This window comes from Gymnogyps californianus, chromosome 11 (genome assembly GCF_018139145.2).
Source record: "Gymnogyps californianus isolate 813 chromosome 11, ASM1813914v2, whole genome shotgun sequence".
Classification (NCBI taxonomy): Eukaryota; Metazoa; Chordata; class Aves; order Accipitriformes; family Cathartidae; genus Gymnogyps; species Gymnogyps californianus.
This window is the reverse complement of record NC_059481.1, coordinates 2,570,801-2,586,376: the sequence shown is the minus strand read 5'-3', so window position 1 is coordinate 2,586,376 and position 15,576 is coordinate 2,570,801. Positions and strand designations below refer to the sequence as shown.

At 50.0% G+C, this 15,576-nt stretch overlaps 1 protein-coding gene across 3 annotated transcripts in view; it reads right to left on the bottom strand.

Annotated features, from left to right (window-relative positions):
- Window positions 1–4,514: 4,514 nt before the first annotated feature.
- The window catches only part of ARID3B (AT-rich interaction domain 3B), a 33,370-nt gene continuing 22,308 nt past the window's right edge, over window positions 4,515–15,576 (bottom strand). For 2 of the 3 annotated variants that reach the window (XM_050903303.1, XM_050903304.1), the window contains exons 5-9: window positions 11,236–11,419; window positions 9,131–9,390; window positions 8,646–8,903; window positions 5,694–5,795; window positions 4,515–4,948 (exon numbers count right to left, since the gene is read on the bottom strand). In XM_050903303.1, coding sequence (XP_050759260.1) covers window positions 4,794–4,948; window positions 5,694–5,795; window positions 8,646–8,903; window positions 9,131–9,390; window positions 11,236–11,419 — 959 coding nt within the window. In that variant the 3' untranslated portion in view covers window positions 4,515–4,793. The remainder of the gene's footprint in view (window positions 4,949–5,693; window positions 5,796–8,645; window positions 8,904–9,130; window positions 9,391–11,235; window positions 11,420–15,576) is intronic. The other variant, XM_050903306.1, reaches the window with a different exon arrangement.

Sequence of the window (15,576 nt, the reverse complement as noted above, 5' to 3'; positions counted from 1 at the left end):
CCACAAAGGTACAAACTGGGACCACAAAGACCTGCAAGGACACAGACCTCATCTAGGCCGGCCCAGCCGCCGGGAACGCTTTCCCAGGACGAAGAAGGGGTTGGGAAATCTTTAACTCGCACTTCAGTGAAAGAGCGTGGCCACAAATCAGGCTTGCAGGGTCACTGTGTGAAGAGGTAGAAGTTTATTGGAATATAAACATTCAGATAATGTGTAAGATAGAAAAAACCCAACAACAACATATACAGACACTTGTTGGAAGGAGACGTTGAGGTATTTATCCACCGCCTAGGCTATCACATTTCTTTTTTTTATTTATTTATTTTTATTTTTTTTTAAATAGGTAAGAAAACTAGTAGCAAGGCTGCTGCAGCTGTTTGGTGAAAACATCTTCTGATCTGAATCCGTCTGGAGCACACACACACACACACGCACGCAGCGGCCAAAAGGACTTGGTGTGACACGTTCACATTCACTTTGGGAGCCGAGGAGGCGCGCGGCCTCCCCCTCACCTCTTCCCCCTTTCCCAGCTCACAAACTGGGATCTGCTGGAAGAGGAGGAGGAGGTTTGGTTTTGTTTCGGTGTTTGGTTTTTTTTTCTCCCCCCCCCAGCTGGGCATCGAACCCAGCTGGCAAATCTCCCCCTGAAACAGGAGGGGGAAGCAAGCAAGCTGGGGGCTTTTTTCTTGGGTTGTTTTTTGTTTTTTTTTTGGCTGCTCGCTGCGAAACCTTTGCTGGTCTGGAGTTGAAAGAGAATTAAGCCACACTGCAAAGCGGAGCACTTCACGCGAGGAACAGTCCTACCCGCAGTATCAAAACCCCTGAGTACTATACAATCGAACACGGTCGAGTGAAATGAAGCGGAGCCGGGGAGAGCGGGGCGGAATCCACCACCCTCGCTCAGCCTTCCTCGGCTCCCGGCTCCTCCGCCCCGTCTCTGCTGCTGGTTTCCGTAACCCCGTCCCCAAAGCCTGGCAGCTCAGCAGGAGATCTGGAGCTCAGCAAAACGCGCATTAAGCCAACTGCCAGTATCAAAGCCAGGCTTAGGGAAAGGGTTACTCTTCACAGTCTGAATGGCTGGTCCTTGTCATCCTGTACTGAGAAAGGACCAGTTTATTGTTGCAGCTTATTTTTACTGAGGTATCTGTTACGCATCCCGACTTGATTCTTTCCCTGAATTGGATACAAAACAATCTGTTAGTCCCTGTCTATTTCCAGTCTAGTTGTGTAAAGCTTATAAACATTAATACTCTAGTAGTGTCAAAGCTGTTTAGCAGTTCAGTGATTCGAGTGCCTTTCTGTGCAAGAAAACACAATGTTAGCATGTGATACATAAGCAAAACCACCCATTACTAACCTCTGCTCCCCAGGACCAGAGAAGAAAGCGTAAGGAAAAGCAAAAAGTGCCCCAGTCCCACTCGTAGGAAACAGCCCCCAAGCCCACCCCCAAATAAAAAAAAAAAACACAAAACAAAAAACCAAAAACAAACAACCAAAAGAAAACAAAAAAAGGGAAAAAAAACCCAATCTGAATGAGCCCCAGAGTCTGGGATAATCCTCTCCGAGCCTGCGAGGATGAAATGCCGTGGAGGCCTGGGGGATCTGCCAAGCAAACGCCCCGCAGCCCGAGAGCAGCTCGGCCTCCCCGTGCCCGGCGGGTGGTCGTTACTCTAGCTCAAAGCCGCCGGAGACGGGACATCTCGGAGCAGCATCTCTCTCAGGACACGTGCATTCCCACCCGCTTTCCCCTCTTCTTCCCAAGCAAGTCCTCCCGCTGCCGGGTAGCGGGATAACTCCAAGTCATAGTGTAGAAACTAACCCAGGGAGAGCAGAGAGCCTCCTGCAGCCGGGAGGTCTCGCCCGTGCTTTACGCAAGCCTTAGCACGAGCACTCGGCTCTCAAGGACAGAGCAGCAGCCCAGCCACGTAGTGCCGGGGGATTAAAAAGGAGAACCTGACATTTGAGAGTTTAAAGGAAGGATTATTCGTTTCGTTTTCTATGTACATTTTTAAGCCCAATCCTCAGGCTGCTGACGGGGCTTTTCCTGTGGCAGTATCTGGGCCAGTGTTTTTTAAAGCCACGCTCTTTTCAGTAGTATAAAATAAACAGCTTCTGGGAGCAGGACATCCTGGGAGCACAGGGACCGTGCCACGGCTAACCAGAGGTATTACAGGAGGGCATCTCCCCTGGACTTGAAAAGTCTCACAGAGTACTAGGACAGGCTCAAGTCCTCACAGCGCATCGCAGAAATAACCGGGCAGGGAAGGGACAGACGCTTCTAGGCTGAGCTCGGGCTCAGCGGTGCAGGCAGGCACAGCCTGTAATGGCAACAGCACCTCAAGCCGCCCGTCCCGCACGGAGCTCAACGCTCCCACCAGCTCTGCTCGCCCGCGGGAGCAGACGCAAGGTGACCTTCTCTTCTCACGCTGGTATAAAACACGGCGACTCACCCACCCCGCTCCAGGAAACTCATTTTTAGCAGGCTGAACCTCTGGAGTTTTAACACAGTTTTCACTTAGATCGTAATGTATCTGCTAGCTCGGGTGGTTGTTACACCGGCACCTAAGTACAGGCGAAAAACTAGAATAACTTCTTATTTTGGCGCCTCTCTCAAAGACTACCCAACATGGCTTAGTCTTGTAGTGTAGACGGAATTAGCTGTGTCTGGGATAACAAAGTCCCAGCGCAGCTGAGGAGATGGTTGGGTGCAGCACCACAAGACCAAGCTGTGCTTTCAGGTGCCAGCAACCCCCTTCCTGCGAGAGGCTTGGCCAATCCGTAGTGTAAGCAGTGCCGTCATCTCCCTGCTGCACTGAGCAGCTCTGCTAAAGGTAAGCACAGATCCTGGAGCTTGGAAAAAAAAAAAAACAACAGGGACTTTGGAGACGCCCTCGTGTCCAACACGAAGGACAGATCTAAGTAAGCAGTCACTCTTGCCCTCTTTTCCTACCTCTACCTGTCCTCCTGTGTCATGCACATGTCCTGGGACAATGCTGTTCAGCTTGTCTCCTGCTGGCCTAAAGGATGGGGAAGCCACTGCTCCTTTGCTCAGCCTTTTTTCTTTTTTTTTTTCTTTTTCTTTTCTTTTTTTTACTTTCTGTCTTTGGTGATACAATTAAAAATAATAAAAAAAAAAGAACACAATGTCAGCAAAACCACATATAAAAAACAAGCGATAAGATATGCCAATACTTCCTGAAGAGGTTAAAAAAAACCAACCCAAAACAAACAAAAAAACCCCAACAACAAGTACATATCTGAGGTATTTCATCTGCTCAAAAAAACCCGACTTGGGCCTGGAGGATGGGAAGGACGTCACCAGGGCAGGATGGATGGTGCTTGGACCTGATCTCCAGGCTGGGGAAAGCCTGCGTGGGAAAGGCCAGAAGAAGAGAGGGGACAGAATGAGGCCACCTCGGCAGGAGCCGGGTTCTGGGAGTCACTAAGTCAGCTTGGTTGGCTCCCAACACGGGAGAGCCAGGGCCAGCCCCTGCTTGCTTTCAACTGGAGGTTCGAGGGGAAAGGGTGAGGAAGGGCTTGATTTCCTTTTCTCTGCTTCCACCCAGGAGAGCAAAAGGTCTTACTCAACTGAGAGCCGCTTTCTTTTTGCTCACGTACAATTTGAAGGGGTCTGGGCTTCTGTCGGCTTGTTCAGAGACCAACGAAGAGACGCACGCGTAACGTTAACCGCCAATACCTACGCACACAAACACACCGCAGCCCCACTGAATTAGATTTCAAATATCACCTTCTCTTTTCTCAGCACACGGCTGCGGAGAGCTTCCAGGGGCTACTGAAAGACGCCTTACGAGAAGGAAGTCCCTCCAGGAAGCCTAGATCAACCTAAATGACAGCCCTTTTGTGTCAAGGGGGCAGAGGATCAAAACACCAAGCCACAGTAAGTCCAGGCTGTCAGGGTAAATGTCAGCGGGATGAGTTCCTCAAGGGGAGAGAGACAAGGTCGAGGGCATTTAAAACTTGGCTGAAAGCCTGGAGAAGGCAACAGTAGGGGAGGCCGGCACCAGCCAGGAGAACGAAGCAGCTGATCGAGAGGTTTTTAATGGGTCTATGGGTCAAACGTAGCGGTGAGAAGGTCCTTCCCCTCTTGCCAAGACCTCGGCGAGGGGGAAGGAGGCTCACAAGCCAAGAGCATGTGTTCTACGGGAGGACCTAAGAACACCGGACCACGACAGAGCCTGAAGAAGGAAAGCGAGGAAGCTTGCCTGCTCTGCAGCCGCACGGCCTTCTGCAGCACAAGCCACGGGAGGCCAGGGGCAAGGCACCCCGCTGGCTCTTAGGATTGTCAATACACGGAGTTGTTTTGTGGGAAGAGTCCTTGTGGCTACTGGTTTGAGGAGAAGCAAGTTTCCCTGCCCCAACTCCAGCTCTTTCCACCTGCCTTGGTGACGTCTCAGCCATCTCTCAACCTGCAGCTCCTAGAGACGATCCCTGATTGAAAAACGCCAGGCATGCCCCCCCCCCCCATCCCCTCCATGTCCCACCCCCCAACAGGAACACAGCAAACCCTGGGAGGAGGAGGAAGAAAACAAAAAGCGAAAGGGAGGAAGAAAGGGGAAAAACAAAGAAAAAGGCTGGACAAACAGGCGATGAAGAAAAACTCGCTGGCATGGAAAGGTTTCAGCATCATCATCATCTTGCCGTTGGCCAACCACAAAAGCAGGTTCCTTGAGATGAGGTAATCTGTGCGACTCCTTCCCGGCTCGCTCCCTGCCTAGAGCGGAGAGGAAGAGCTGCCGGAGGCCAGTGTGAGAGACAGCAGGCTCGGCCGACCATCAGAGAGACCAGCTGGTGGAGGGCTCTGCGCTGGGGGTTCCCCGGGATGAGGTAGGGCTGGGAGAGCAGTGGGAGCTGCTGCTGCTGCTGCAGGAACTTTGGGTGCTGGAGCCTGCAATGAGATGGACGACTGGCTTCTGGGCAAAGAGCACTCCTGCAAGGCGGAGAGAGGTAAAGAGAAGGGTTACTGGGACGATGGGGTGGCACGGCCGAGAAGGCTAGGGTACAGAGCAAAGGGCAGTCCGTCCAACCCCAAAGATCTCAGCCCAACAGAAAGAGGCTCAGCGCAAGACAAGCAGCCTCGGAGACAGATCAGAGGGTCAATGGTGACCAGGCTATAAGAAGGGATCCCCCAGGACTTGTTCTGGCGCCTCTGTCACAGGGATGTTGTGCTTACAGAAGACAAAGATCCCAAGTGGCTTCAACACCTTTGGAGGAGAGAAGCGACTTTCATTGCCCTGCAGTGCCAGGCCTCCCACTTGGGCTTTGGCCAAGGATGCGTGTGTGCGACCTGCAGAAGCGAAACGGCTTGAGCAGAGCACAGGGGACAAAAATTCCTGCTTCCCAGAGATGCGTGAGGAAAAGCTGAGTAAAGCCACTCCTCAGCAGGAGAAGAGGGATAATACTCCTTCCTATTAACACTTTTATAGAAGTCCCTTCCCTTAGATTTTAAAAATACTAACCACCACCACCAAAAGGAAAGGGCATGCATCTTGCCTGCCTAGGACCAAAAAAAAAGAGAACAGAAATCACCTCCTCCTGAGCTTTCTAAGCCAGACAGGTCGTGTGTGTGGTGCTTTGGCAAAGACCAGCCCCTGGGAGCACGCCACCCTCTCCACGTCCCGCTCTGCACCACCAGCCTGGCTCTCTACCCACCCCCGGGAGCGGTTCTTTCTCACCAGCATAAATTGTGCCGTTAATCTCCACCGACATGTTAATACTCCCAATGCCGTTAGGTGACAAATTCAGCGCTGCTGCCGCCGCCGAGTCTGGTTTATCTTCTTTCGAGAAAGAAGAGATGCAGAGTTAGAGAGTAACTATCCTGTTCCCTGCACCATCCAGAGATGATCAAAGGTGTACACAGCCCTCCCTTTGTCTCCTCTTCGGTGAGGAAATCCCCACGCGATGTCCGCTTCCAGTCCTGTTATAAGTCTACAAAGGTGTTGAAGTGCTTCAGCGCGAGCCGAGGATAGGCTGGGAGCCCGCTGGCATTTACAAACCTCGCAGGCTGGAGGGCCAAATTAACATCCCCTCCAAAGAAAAAGCTGCCAGCGCACGAGACGAGACCCTAGTTAAATCGGCTGGCCCGGGGCTGCGTTCGGGAGCCCACGCACAGTCCTCCACCCCTTTGCTGAGGGGTGGCAGTTTCTGGGGGAGCCGGCGCGACTGCCCGCGCAGGGCTCCGACTGCAGCAGCTCCAGCGGCCGCTGGAGGGAGGGGACTACCCACAGCGCCCGGGACTCGAACCCAGCAGCACTATGCTTGGCTGCCCCTACGGCGTGCGTGAAATCTGTTTTTTTTCTGCATCCTCAGCCTGAAGAGTCGTTTCTAAGCCACGGTGGGCAGCTCTGGAAGCGTCAGTGCAGAGCAGGGGTTCGGTTTGCACTGATGTTTAAGGGGAGCTGAACATCACACTCTCCCGGCCACTTCTGAACCTCCAACCTAAGCAACGCGTAACTGTGAGCCTGGGTTGCAGGATCGCTTCTCCGCGCTCATGAATGCAGGCTTACAGTTTGCACAGCCGTATCATGGTTACCAGCCCACCCGATGTTGGTTTTGGAGCACTGGGCTATTAAAACAGAGAGAGATTATGCAGACAGCCTGCTCAGGCTCTGCCATTGCATGTAAAAATGCATGGGTTTCGCTCCTTTCGAGTCTGCTAGGACAGCGAGTCCACTGTCCCTGTAAAGAATGCTAAGGACATTGTTAACATTTAACCTAAATGTTGCTATCAAGCTATGATAAGCTCATGCGGTGCTTTTCAAAAGCACCTCTCAAAACACTTTACAAAGCACAATATTATTTTTATTTTGCAATAGGGAAAATTAGGGCACGAAAGACAGGACAGACTCGCCCACAGTCAGCTAACAAAGGTGGGAACAGTTTCATTGAATCCTTAGGGCTCAGCCCTCAGCCTGTGACTATTTGTAGAGACTAAAATTGTTCCTAGCATTTTGATTCAGGAAGTTCAGGGTGGAGAGAAAAAAAAAAAAAGTGAGATGAGAGGGAATGAACATTACTTGATAAAATCTGTATTCCCTTTTGCTCACCATTTTTGTTTTTGTTTTGTTTTTATGTAAAGGTGAAATTTAGGTGGATGCATAGCTGTCAGGAACTGTGATGTGAAGTCCCAATCCCATTTAACTCCGCAGCAAGCTGCTACTGCTTCAAAGAGGAACCCGCTTTGACCCTTTGCCATATATATTTCGGGCAAAGCGTCTCAATACAGCATTTACCAGCATTGCTAGCAAAGGCCTCAAGAACAACTCTTCCCTTTCTTCTAAGCCGTGCCAAACTTGCCTGGCCTTGTGCCTACATCCAAATGTACAATTAATAGGGGGTCTGAGACCTTTAATTTTAATGGATCAAAAGGTTTGGAGGAAGCAGCTGTGGGACTGAAATTTTCTGAGGCTTTGCTGTCCAGTGAAGTGCAGCCCCCAGGACAGGTAAGGGAGCCACGGCACTTAATCAGCTTTTGAAGCCACTATATAACAGTATTGATTCTGACAATGTGACCTTTACAGGGTGACTCCCCTTTTACAAAGCATTTCAGGAGTGCATTTCCCAGGCCATGAATGCTGCTTGTATGTGACCTTCTAACCCAGCCTTGCCAGGAGTTCTTTGCCTGGAGGCTGTGCGTAGGCTCGCAGCAGATGTTGGTAGAAATCACCTGACTTGCTAAAAGCCCTGGGATGCGTAGGGTCCCCTGCAGATACACGGGTCTTTGTGGTCTCCTCATCGCACCTGACAAAGGATTCCTAAAAGCTGGGCATCTCTCTCCTCCGTCTCCTGCAGTCTGCTACCCGTACGGAAAAAGCTGTTACCTCCACGATCAATTAAAAGGATTCCTGACCGGGAAAGGACAGAAAATCATTCCCTGCAGCACAATGCTGGCACGAGGCTCAGCTGAGAGCAGGGCAGGGGAAAGCTGAGCATCTGGCACATGATGGGCTTCCCCTCCAAAAGTCATCTTATCGACTGCAGAATCACAGGGCTGCCTTTGGCTAGGCTAAACCACGCTCTCGGACCTGAAGTTCTCACCAGGAATTAAACGTGAGGGGGTCAGATATGCGGCCCAAAGCAATTTCAGCCAACCCATGTGCTTCCCATGAAGGAAGGAGCACGCTTACAGCACGCAACAGAGCACTGCTGCAAGGACAACTGAGCTAGCAGCAACTGAAAGTGGTAATTGCCCACAGCGCAAGTTCTGCGGAGACATGACAGCTTGAGTCCTGAAGCAATCTCACTGTGATCAACGCAGGAGGTCGTAAGCTCAGATAAGGGTCTTCTTGTACGGGCCAAGTGGGTTTTATCAGCTTAGATGCAGAGCTTTCTGAACACAGCTAGGGTGCTTCTGAATCCAGGCTGGATTCAGACGCTGCTGGATTACGCATCAACAAGAATAGAATAAAAATGGCAGCAGTAAGTAAAACCTAACAAAATATTGTTACAGTTTAGCTTTACAGTTATTGTGCTCCTTTTTAACACCTTCTTGACAGCGACCTCTGCCTGGTACCCAGAGAGGTAATCAAGCCTGTGTGTAAAGAGGTGTTTGACATCCTAGATTGGGAGCAGTTCCCTCCCTGCTGCAGTCTGCAAAGACCTTGTGTGTATCTCGAGGTGCTGCTTACCCTTGCCATTGATTTTGATCTTCATGGGGATCTGCCGCGCCACGCTGAACAGGTTGCGCTGAAGAGCCTGCTGGACAAGCCGCTGCTCCTCCTCTGTCATCCGCGAGACCTTCTTCTCCGGAGGCTCTCCCGACTCCAGTCTCTCCCTCAGCTGCTCTAGGGTGGCTGTTCTTGCTGCCACAGTTGCCTGCTGACTAGCCAAGGTCACTGGCACGGCAATACGATTTGGCATAGACACAGTCAAGGGCACACCGTCACCTAGAAAAGGAAAAAGAGTCACTTAGGCCCTCCCACAGCCCTTCCCCTAAAGTGAGCACGCAAAGGTTTAAACCGCAGGCAGAATATTCTGCAAACCCTGAGCCGCCCAAGTCCCACTGCTCTCAAGTCCAAAGCAGTCTGGGCGGACAAAACGGAAAATATCTGTGTTTCAGTGCCTGCACCTCTTAACCCAGCCACCCTCTTTGCTGCGAGTAAAAGTAGCCGACCTTTTCTGACAGCTGCTGCTGGAGACACCCGAGGATTGCTGGTCCCGCTGCCCGGCGCGACGCCGATGATGGGGAAGCGGATCTTTGGGGGAGACAGGAGGGAAGGAGGCCCTGTGGTGGTGGGCGAGTAGCTGAACAAAGAGGAGCTGTAGCTGGGCCGCCTGCCTTCCCGCCTGTTGCCATCGATGGCAGCCTGAAGCTCAGCAGGAGAACTGAGGGATTTCTTCTCGCATTCGTAGGCATATAGGTACTTCATGTACCTGGGAGAGAGGCGAGCACAGGGAAACTCAAGTAGGTTTCTCAATAGAACGTGAAATTCTAGGCTACAGCAACAAGCATTGCATTCAGGCACGACTTGCAGACTGAGGTCCTCTGCAGATCTGGAGTCTCTGCATATCATGACCACTGCTGCACTTGGTTTGATAAGCGTGGAGCAGTTTGGGTGTGAAGCACAGCTCTCTCAAAGAAACTTTGAGTTTACTCAGTGTTTATAGGGAAGCACATAGTTACATACTACTATACCCACAAGGGCAGAAAAGAATTGTCCAGAATTCCTTTACAACTGAGATACCATCTAAAATGATAAGAATTAAGATCTTGGACTGTAACACTGCCCTGGTTTCGGCTGGGACAGAGTTAATTTTCTTCCTAGTAGCTGGTACAGTGCTGTGTTTTGGATTTAGTAGGAGAATAATGTTGATAACACGCTGATGTTTTCAGTATAAACACTGCTTAGCAACAACTAAGTCAAGGATTTTTCAGCTTCTCATGCCCAGCCAGCAAGAAGGCTGGAGGGGCACAAGAAGCTGGGAGGGGACACAGCCAGGACAGCTGACCCCAACTGGCCAAAGGGACATTCCATACCATATGACGTCACGCCCAGTGTATAAACTGGGGGGAGTTGGCCGGGAGGGGCGGATCGCTGCTCGGGAACTAACTGGGCATCGGTTGGCGAGTGGTGAGCAACTGCATTGTGCACCACTTGTTTTGTATAGTCTAATTCTTTTAGTATTATTATTGTCGTATTATTATTATTATTGTCATTATTTTTCCTTCCTTTCTGTCCTATTAAACTGTCTTTACCTCAACCCACAAGGTTTTTGGTTTTTTTGATCCTCTCCCCCATCCCAGTGGGTGGGGGCAGTGAGTGAGTGGCTGCGTGGTGCTTAGTTGCCGGCTGGGGTTAAACCACGCCAAACACTTAATGCAAGGAAGGAAGTTTGAGGAATTACCCTTTTCCAAAGCATTTGTATTGGGCAGCACCAAACTTTACTGCTTGTGCTGAATTCTGGCACGCACGTTTGCAGGAGACAGCCTGTTTGTACCAAAGGCTGTAGAAATGGCAAGGAGCTTCCCTCTCAGGATGCAGGGGCTCTAATAATTTCCAAGAAATCTGAGTCTGCATAAGAGCTGGGTGTGGATTCCCAGAGCCCAGCCTTCCATACTCGAGTCACTAACGCACAGCTTCACCCTGCTGCTTAAATTTTACAGTAGGTTTACTTTCACCATTCTTTTTTCCTCTGCTTATTCTGCTTTTTCTTCCCCCCCCCCCCCTTTTTTTTTTGCTTGCCTCATCAATGTGAGGTACTGCAGGTCAGAAAAGCAATCCTCACAGTAAGTAGGTGCTAAATGCAAGTTTCCACAACGTAGTAGTGATAACAGACATTAAATGATCAAGTTCATACTTGATGCCTACAAACCGGGAGGCCTCCCTCCCTCCTCCTTGCTGTGCCAAGCGCTCTTCAGAGACAGAGCAAGACCCTCCTTGCCCTGAGGAGTTTCAGCTCTGAAGAGGCAAGAAAGGCACAGGATGGAGGGAGGCGCAGAGCACAGCAAACAAGGCGATGGCGTATTAGTGCTGGGACTGTAGGGATGGAAGGGGAACGAGTTTAGGAAGAATCACTGCTAAGAAAAACGAGAGGAGAAGGAATAGAAAGGAAAAACCACAAGCCTTGGGTGAGAGGGATAAATAAAGCAGTTTATCAGCCCCTCCCTGGCCACACAGTAGAATTTAGCCTTTCAGTTTTTCCACCCCAGTCCCTGCTCTGCACTCCCCAGTCCCCACTCGGTGTTCACATCCGTGCTGTTAGACCTTCAGGACTTACTGGGTTCGAAGGGTGAAGGCGGCACTGGTGATGGAGGTGGGCAGATTAAGGCCTTTGGTGATCTCTCGCCAGATCTTCTTGTTGATGATTTCCACCAGCCCTCCTTTCTCGGTCACAAGCTTGTACAGCATGTAGAGATCCAGGATCTGCTTTGCCATGATGGGGATCCGATTGATGGGAGTTCCTGCAGGGAAACAGCAGGGAAGGAAACATGGAGTCAGAGAGAAAATGAGGCCGAGAAAACCGGCAAGTTGGGGCTATCGATCTTCTTTCTAATAGGAAATTCAGGCAACTCCATTTGTAGCCTGACTCGAGGCCTCTCGATGGGTGAGTAAATGAGCCAGAGAAGTGTAGCTACATGGCACGTCCTTTTCATGAAAAATCCTTTCCTGTAGGCAAAAGCAATTATCAGACAAATAATAACCTGCAGCTAAGAGCAACTTCTAAAATAGAAAGAGGGGAAGTAGGGACTATTGAATCCTAGGGGTGAGGGAGCAGCACAGAGGAATCATTTTTTATGAGCTCCCAGGGCAATCTCAGATAAAAATCTGTATAGCTTGTGCTCAGGAAGGGGCTGAGCAGCCAGGCAACTTGAGTTACTCATACGTTGGGATTCGGCTCCCTCACTCCCCAGGATTTGCTATCCTGTATTGCTTGGGAACAGCGACAGAAAAGGGTACGTGACGCTTGAGAGCATCTCCCTCCCCTGCGTACATTTACCTCTGTCCTCCCTCACAAGCACGTGCATAACGTTTTGCTACAGCTTGTGCTCTCACAAAGCACCTTCACCCTCCCACTCCTTTTCCCCGAACACGCTCCCAGATGACACACCGATGAGGCCACACGTGTACCTTGGTAGCAACTGCAACCCAACTGCTGGAGCAGTAACTTGTTGCGAGAAAGCTAGAGGAATCGTGTTGACGGTGGAGGTGAACAAACGAGCAGCGTAACGGAGCATCAGCGTGCCTGACTGCAGACACCGCAAAGCCAGGCATCCTCACGGCTGCTGTGAGAAAGCACCAGGCATCCAAGCGCTTTTTGGAGCCCCAAACAAGGTCCTGCTCTGTCCTTGCGAGGATAGACAGGGCAGACAGGGAAACAGCTCTATCCTTCCTGTTCAGTTTTGTCATCTTGTGGGTTAACGGAGGTAGGAGAATCTGATTTTTAACCTGATAGTGCCCTTTTAGCAGCACCTTAAAGTGATAAAGTGTGCAGGGTTTGAAAAGGTCAAACTAATGAGATTTAGGCAAGGAGAGGAAGAGGGGAAAAAAACGCTGATGTAGCAAACCTTTTATTTTGCATAGGAAATACTGTCCTGGATCAAAGAGCCATCCATCTGAGGTCAGTATCCTGTCTACCACAATGGTCAGCACCAGCCTTTACAGGAAAGCCTGCGAAGCGCTGTAATGGACAATTATGGAATACCCAGCCCACAGGGGAGACTTCTGCCACTGCTCATCAGCCAGCGATTCGGTTAATGCCCCGAAGCAGAGCAGTTTATGGCCCTTATAAATGGGTTTTATTCTGTTTAGTGAAAAGGAGTTCAGCTCAGCTCTGCAGATGTCCTCATTATACATGTAAGTGTAATTTTTTTTTTTCCTCTCTTTTCTTTTTGAAGCCTGTTATGCATTAGCTCATGGTGCCAATTCCCACAGGTTAATGAGATGTTAGATAGAAAAAGAAAACTTTTGCAGCTTTAAAAGGGCTGCCTTCAATTTCCCCAAGTTACTAACTCTTAAACTGTAAGAAAACATAAAGAGCAACCTGATCAGGCTTGATCTGCATGCTCCGTCATTTTATATCTATCACATCCTCTTTTCCTTGCCTTGTCTAAACAACCCCTTCCCTGCCCACAACAGAAAAGTCCACAAAGCAGTCATTTCACAAACTGCATCAGATCCTCTTCCTGCATTTCAGAGACGACAGTTCGCTCAGGGAGCAGAGGCAGAGACATTTCCAAACTGTTTAAACGCACTGCGGCTCCATCCATCCCAGCCGGCCGCCCCAAGCCAGGAGCTGGTCCCTCCCAAAAGGCCAGCCTGTGTAAATGCAATCCTCAATTTGCTTCGGTTTTTCCTCAGCCACCATTTTGTCTCGGTGTGTTATTGCAAAGATTAAGAGCACACTAACAGCGTCATTTCAGACACACAGAGGGCTGGGAGTGATCATGTTACCAGCCTTAAGTTATCATTCATCAGCTGAGCCACAGTAACCAGAGTCACACCCAGCTTGCTCCAAATGAAAAGCAGGGAAATATTTCTCTCAGAGGTTTCTAGGAAGAGCCAGGGGTGGTTTTTTCCACCCCGAAATGTCCCTTCATTAACAGTTCAGCATTTCTGCCCCAGCAGCAAGGAAAGCCGGGGTGTCCTAAGCGGCACCGCGTTGCCAGCAAAGCCTCTGCTCCACTGGGGCAGGATGGAGACCCTCTCCCCCACTCCTCCAGCAACCCCGCGCCGCTCGAAGCCACCCACCTTTCCCCAATCCAATTTAGGGAATAGCATTAATTTGTCCAGAAGGGACTTTCATCCAGCTCTCCTTGGACAGTGACCAGATGGAGAGTGAAAGGGAAGGGTCATAGATAAGGCTCCTCAGGCAAACAAGCCGCTAATACAGAAGTATAAGAAAATATCTACTTTTTAATATACTGCGTTTATCCTAAACACAGTTTTACTCTTCTCTAGATTCTCCCATCTCAGCATTTGAAAAGGTACACAAGTATATTTATCCAAATGCTCCTCTGAAAGGGACAAACATTATCTACATCAGTGGGAAATAAAGGCTTAAATATATTTCCAGAGAGCCTGCTCATAGCTGGAGTAGAAACAGCAATCAGATCTGACCTCCCTGCCTCATGTTACTACCCCTTTGACACCTTCCCTTCCTGAAGTTTGCTTTTAAAAAAGACCCACAGACCAAAGTGCCCTGAAATTTAATTAGTAGCTTTATAAACTAAGCTAAAACCTATAGCTTCCCCCCACCCCCCCAATAAAATTTCTTTATGCAGGCTGAGAAACTTTACAGCAGGGACAAAACTACTTCCATCCTTCTACCACTTGAGCATGGAGATGCAATCATTTTCCTCCCATGCTTTCTCATCGTACCACGCCAAGTAATATTCCCCGGAGCTAGCAAAGAGGGATTTGGGTTTTGGACCTGGTAAATTAGCTGTACTTTTCAGAGCAAGCCAGAGCTCTGCATGTTTCATAGGATCTGATTGCAAAAGAGCCGAGAAGCACGGAAAGGCTGCTCTCACAGCCCTCTCCTCCCCCAGCCCCTCTCCAAGGAAAGGCAAGGCGATAAAGTCTTTATTGGAAACCCCCAGCGCTCAAACAGGAAAGGCTGAAAAACGAGTATCATGGGACGATTGGATGCTGAAGCCGAGCGGATCCTTTCACAGGCGGCTGCAAGGCTTGTCAGGGGCCATGATGGATTACTGTCATCTGGCAGCATCAGGATTAATGATCCGGAGGTCAGAGGGGAGAATTCCAGAGGGAAAGGTCAGCAGCCGGGGGCACAGCATAAGACTTGTTGCCTTTTGATGGCAAACTCATTTTACTGTACTTTCAAGCCTCCCTATTCTGCCGGCTCTCAGAAATGCTGTACGTACTGTGCTTGCCGAGAGCCAGAAGCCTTGCCCAACTTGAGAAGAGGATGAGGAAGGTGACTGGCTCCTCTCCTAGGTTTCTTGGTAAACGATTTTTCTTCCTTTTAGTATAAACGCAGCTACGTAAGTACGGGCCCTTCCCGCAAGGAATCGGCCAAAGTGGGGGACACAAGGAGTCTGTTTCCACTAGAAGAGGGATGATGCATAGTCGATGAGCACAGGAGACCTCAGGAAGACAAACTCTAGGGCAGGCAAACTCTGGAAGGAGAAGGAGGAATCATCCCATAGCCCGTGGGCTCCTGGTTTTCTGAAGGGAAAGAGTTGTAACTACAGTTCGGATTTCTGGAATAAAGAGTTTCCCTGAAGGAAGCCTGACTGTAAAGCTATAAACATCTCTGTCCTTCAAGGGGAATAAGCAGCCCGCTCTGCCAAGCTGTTTCACCCCATTCAAAAGCCTCTTCTGTTTCAGGCAGACGTAACAGAAGCCTAAAGGGCTTATATGGATAGGCCTGAATGTTCCCTATGTCCCCTGCGCTGGAGAGGCAGAAGGAGCAACTGTTTGATTTTCATCCTTCAAGAGCTATTTAAGAAGGGACTGAGGAAGCTGTAAACCCCAGATAATCTTTGAATGACTGTTTTTGCATCTATTGGCAATGAACCAGGATCTGGGGAAGGGGCATTGGCTGAGCCATCAGCACATGCAGGCTCCACTCCCCTGCAACAACAGCCACTCACCC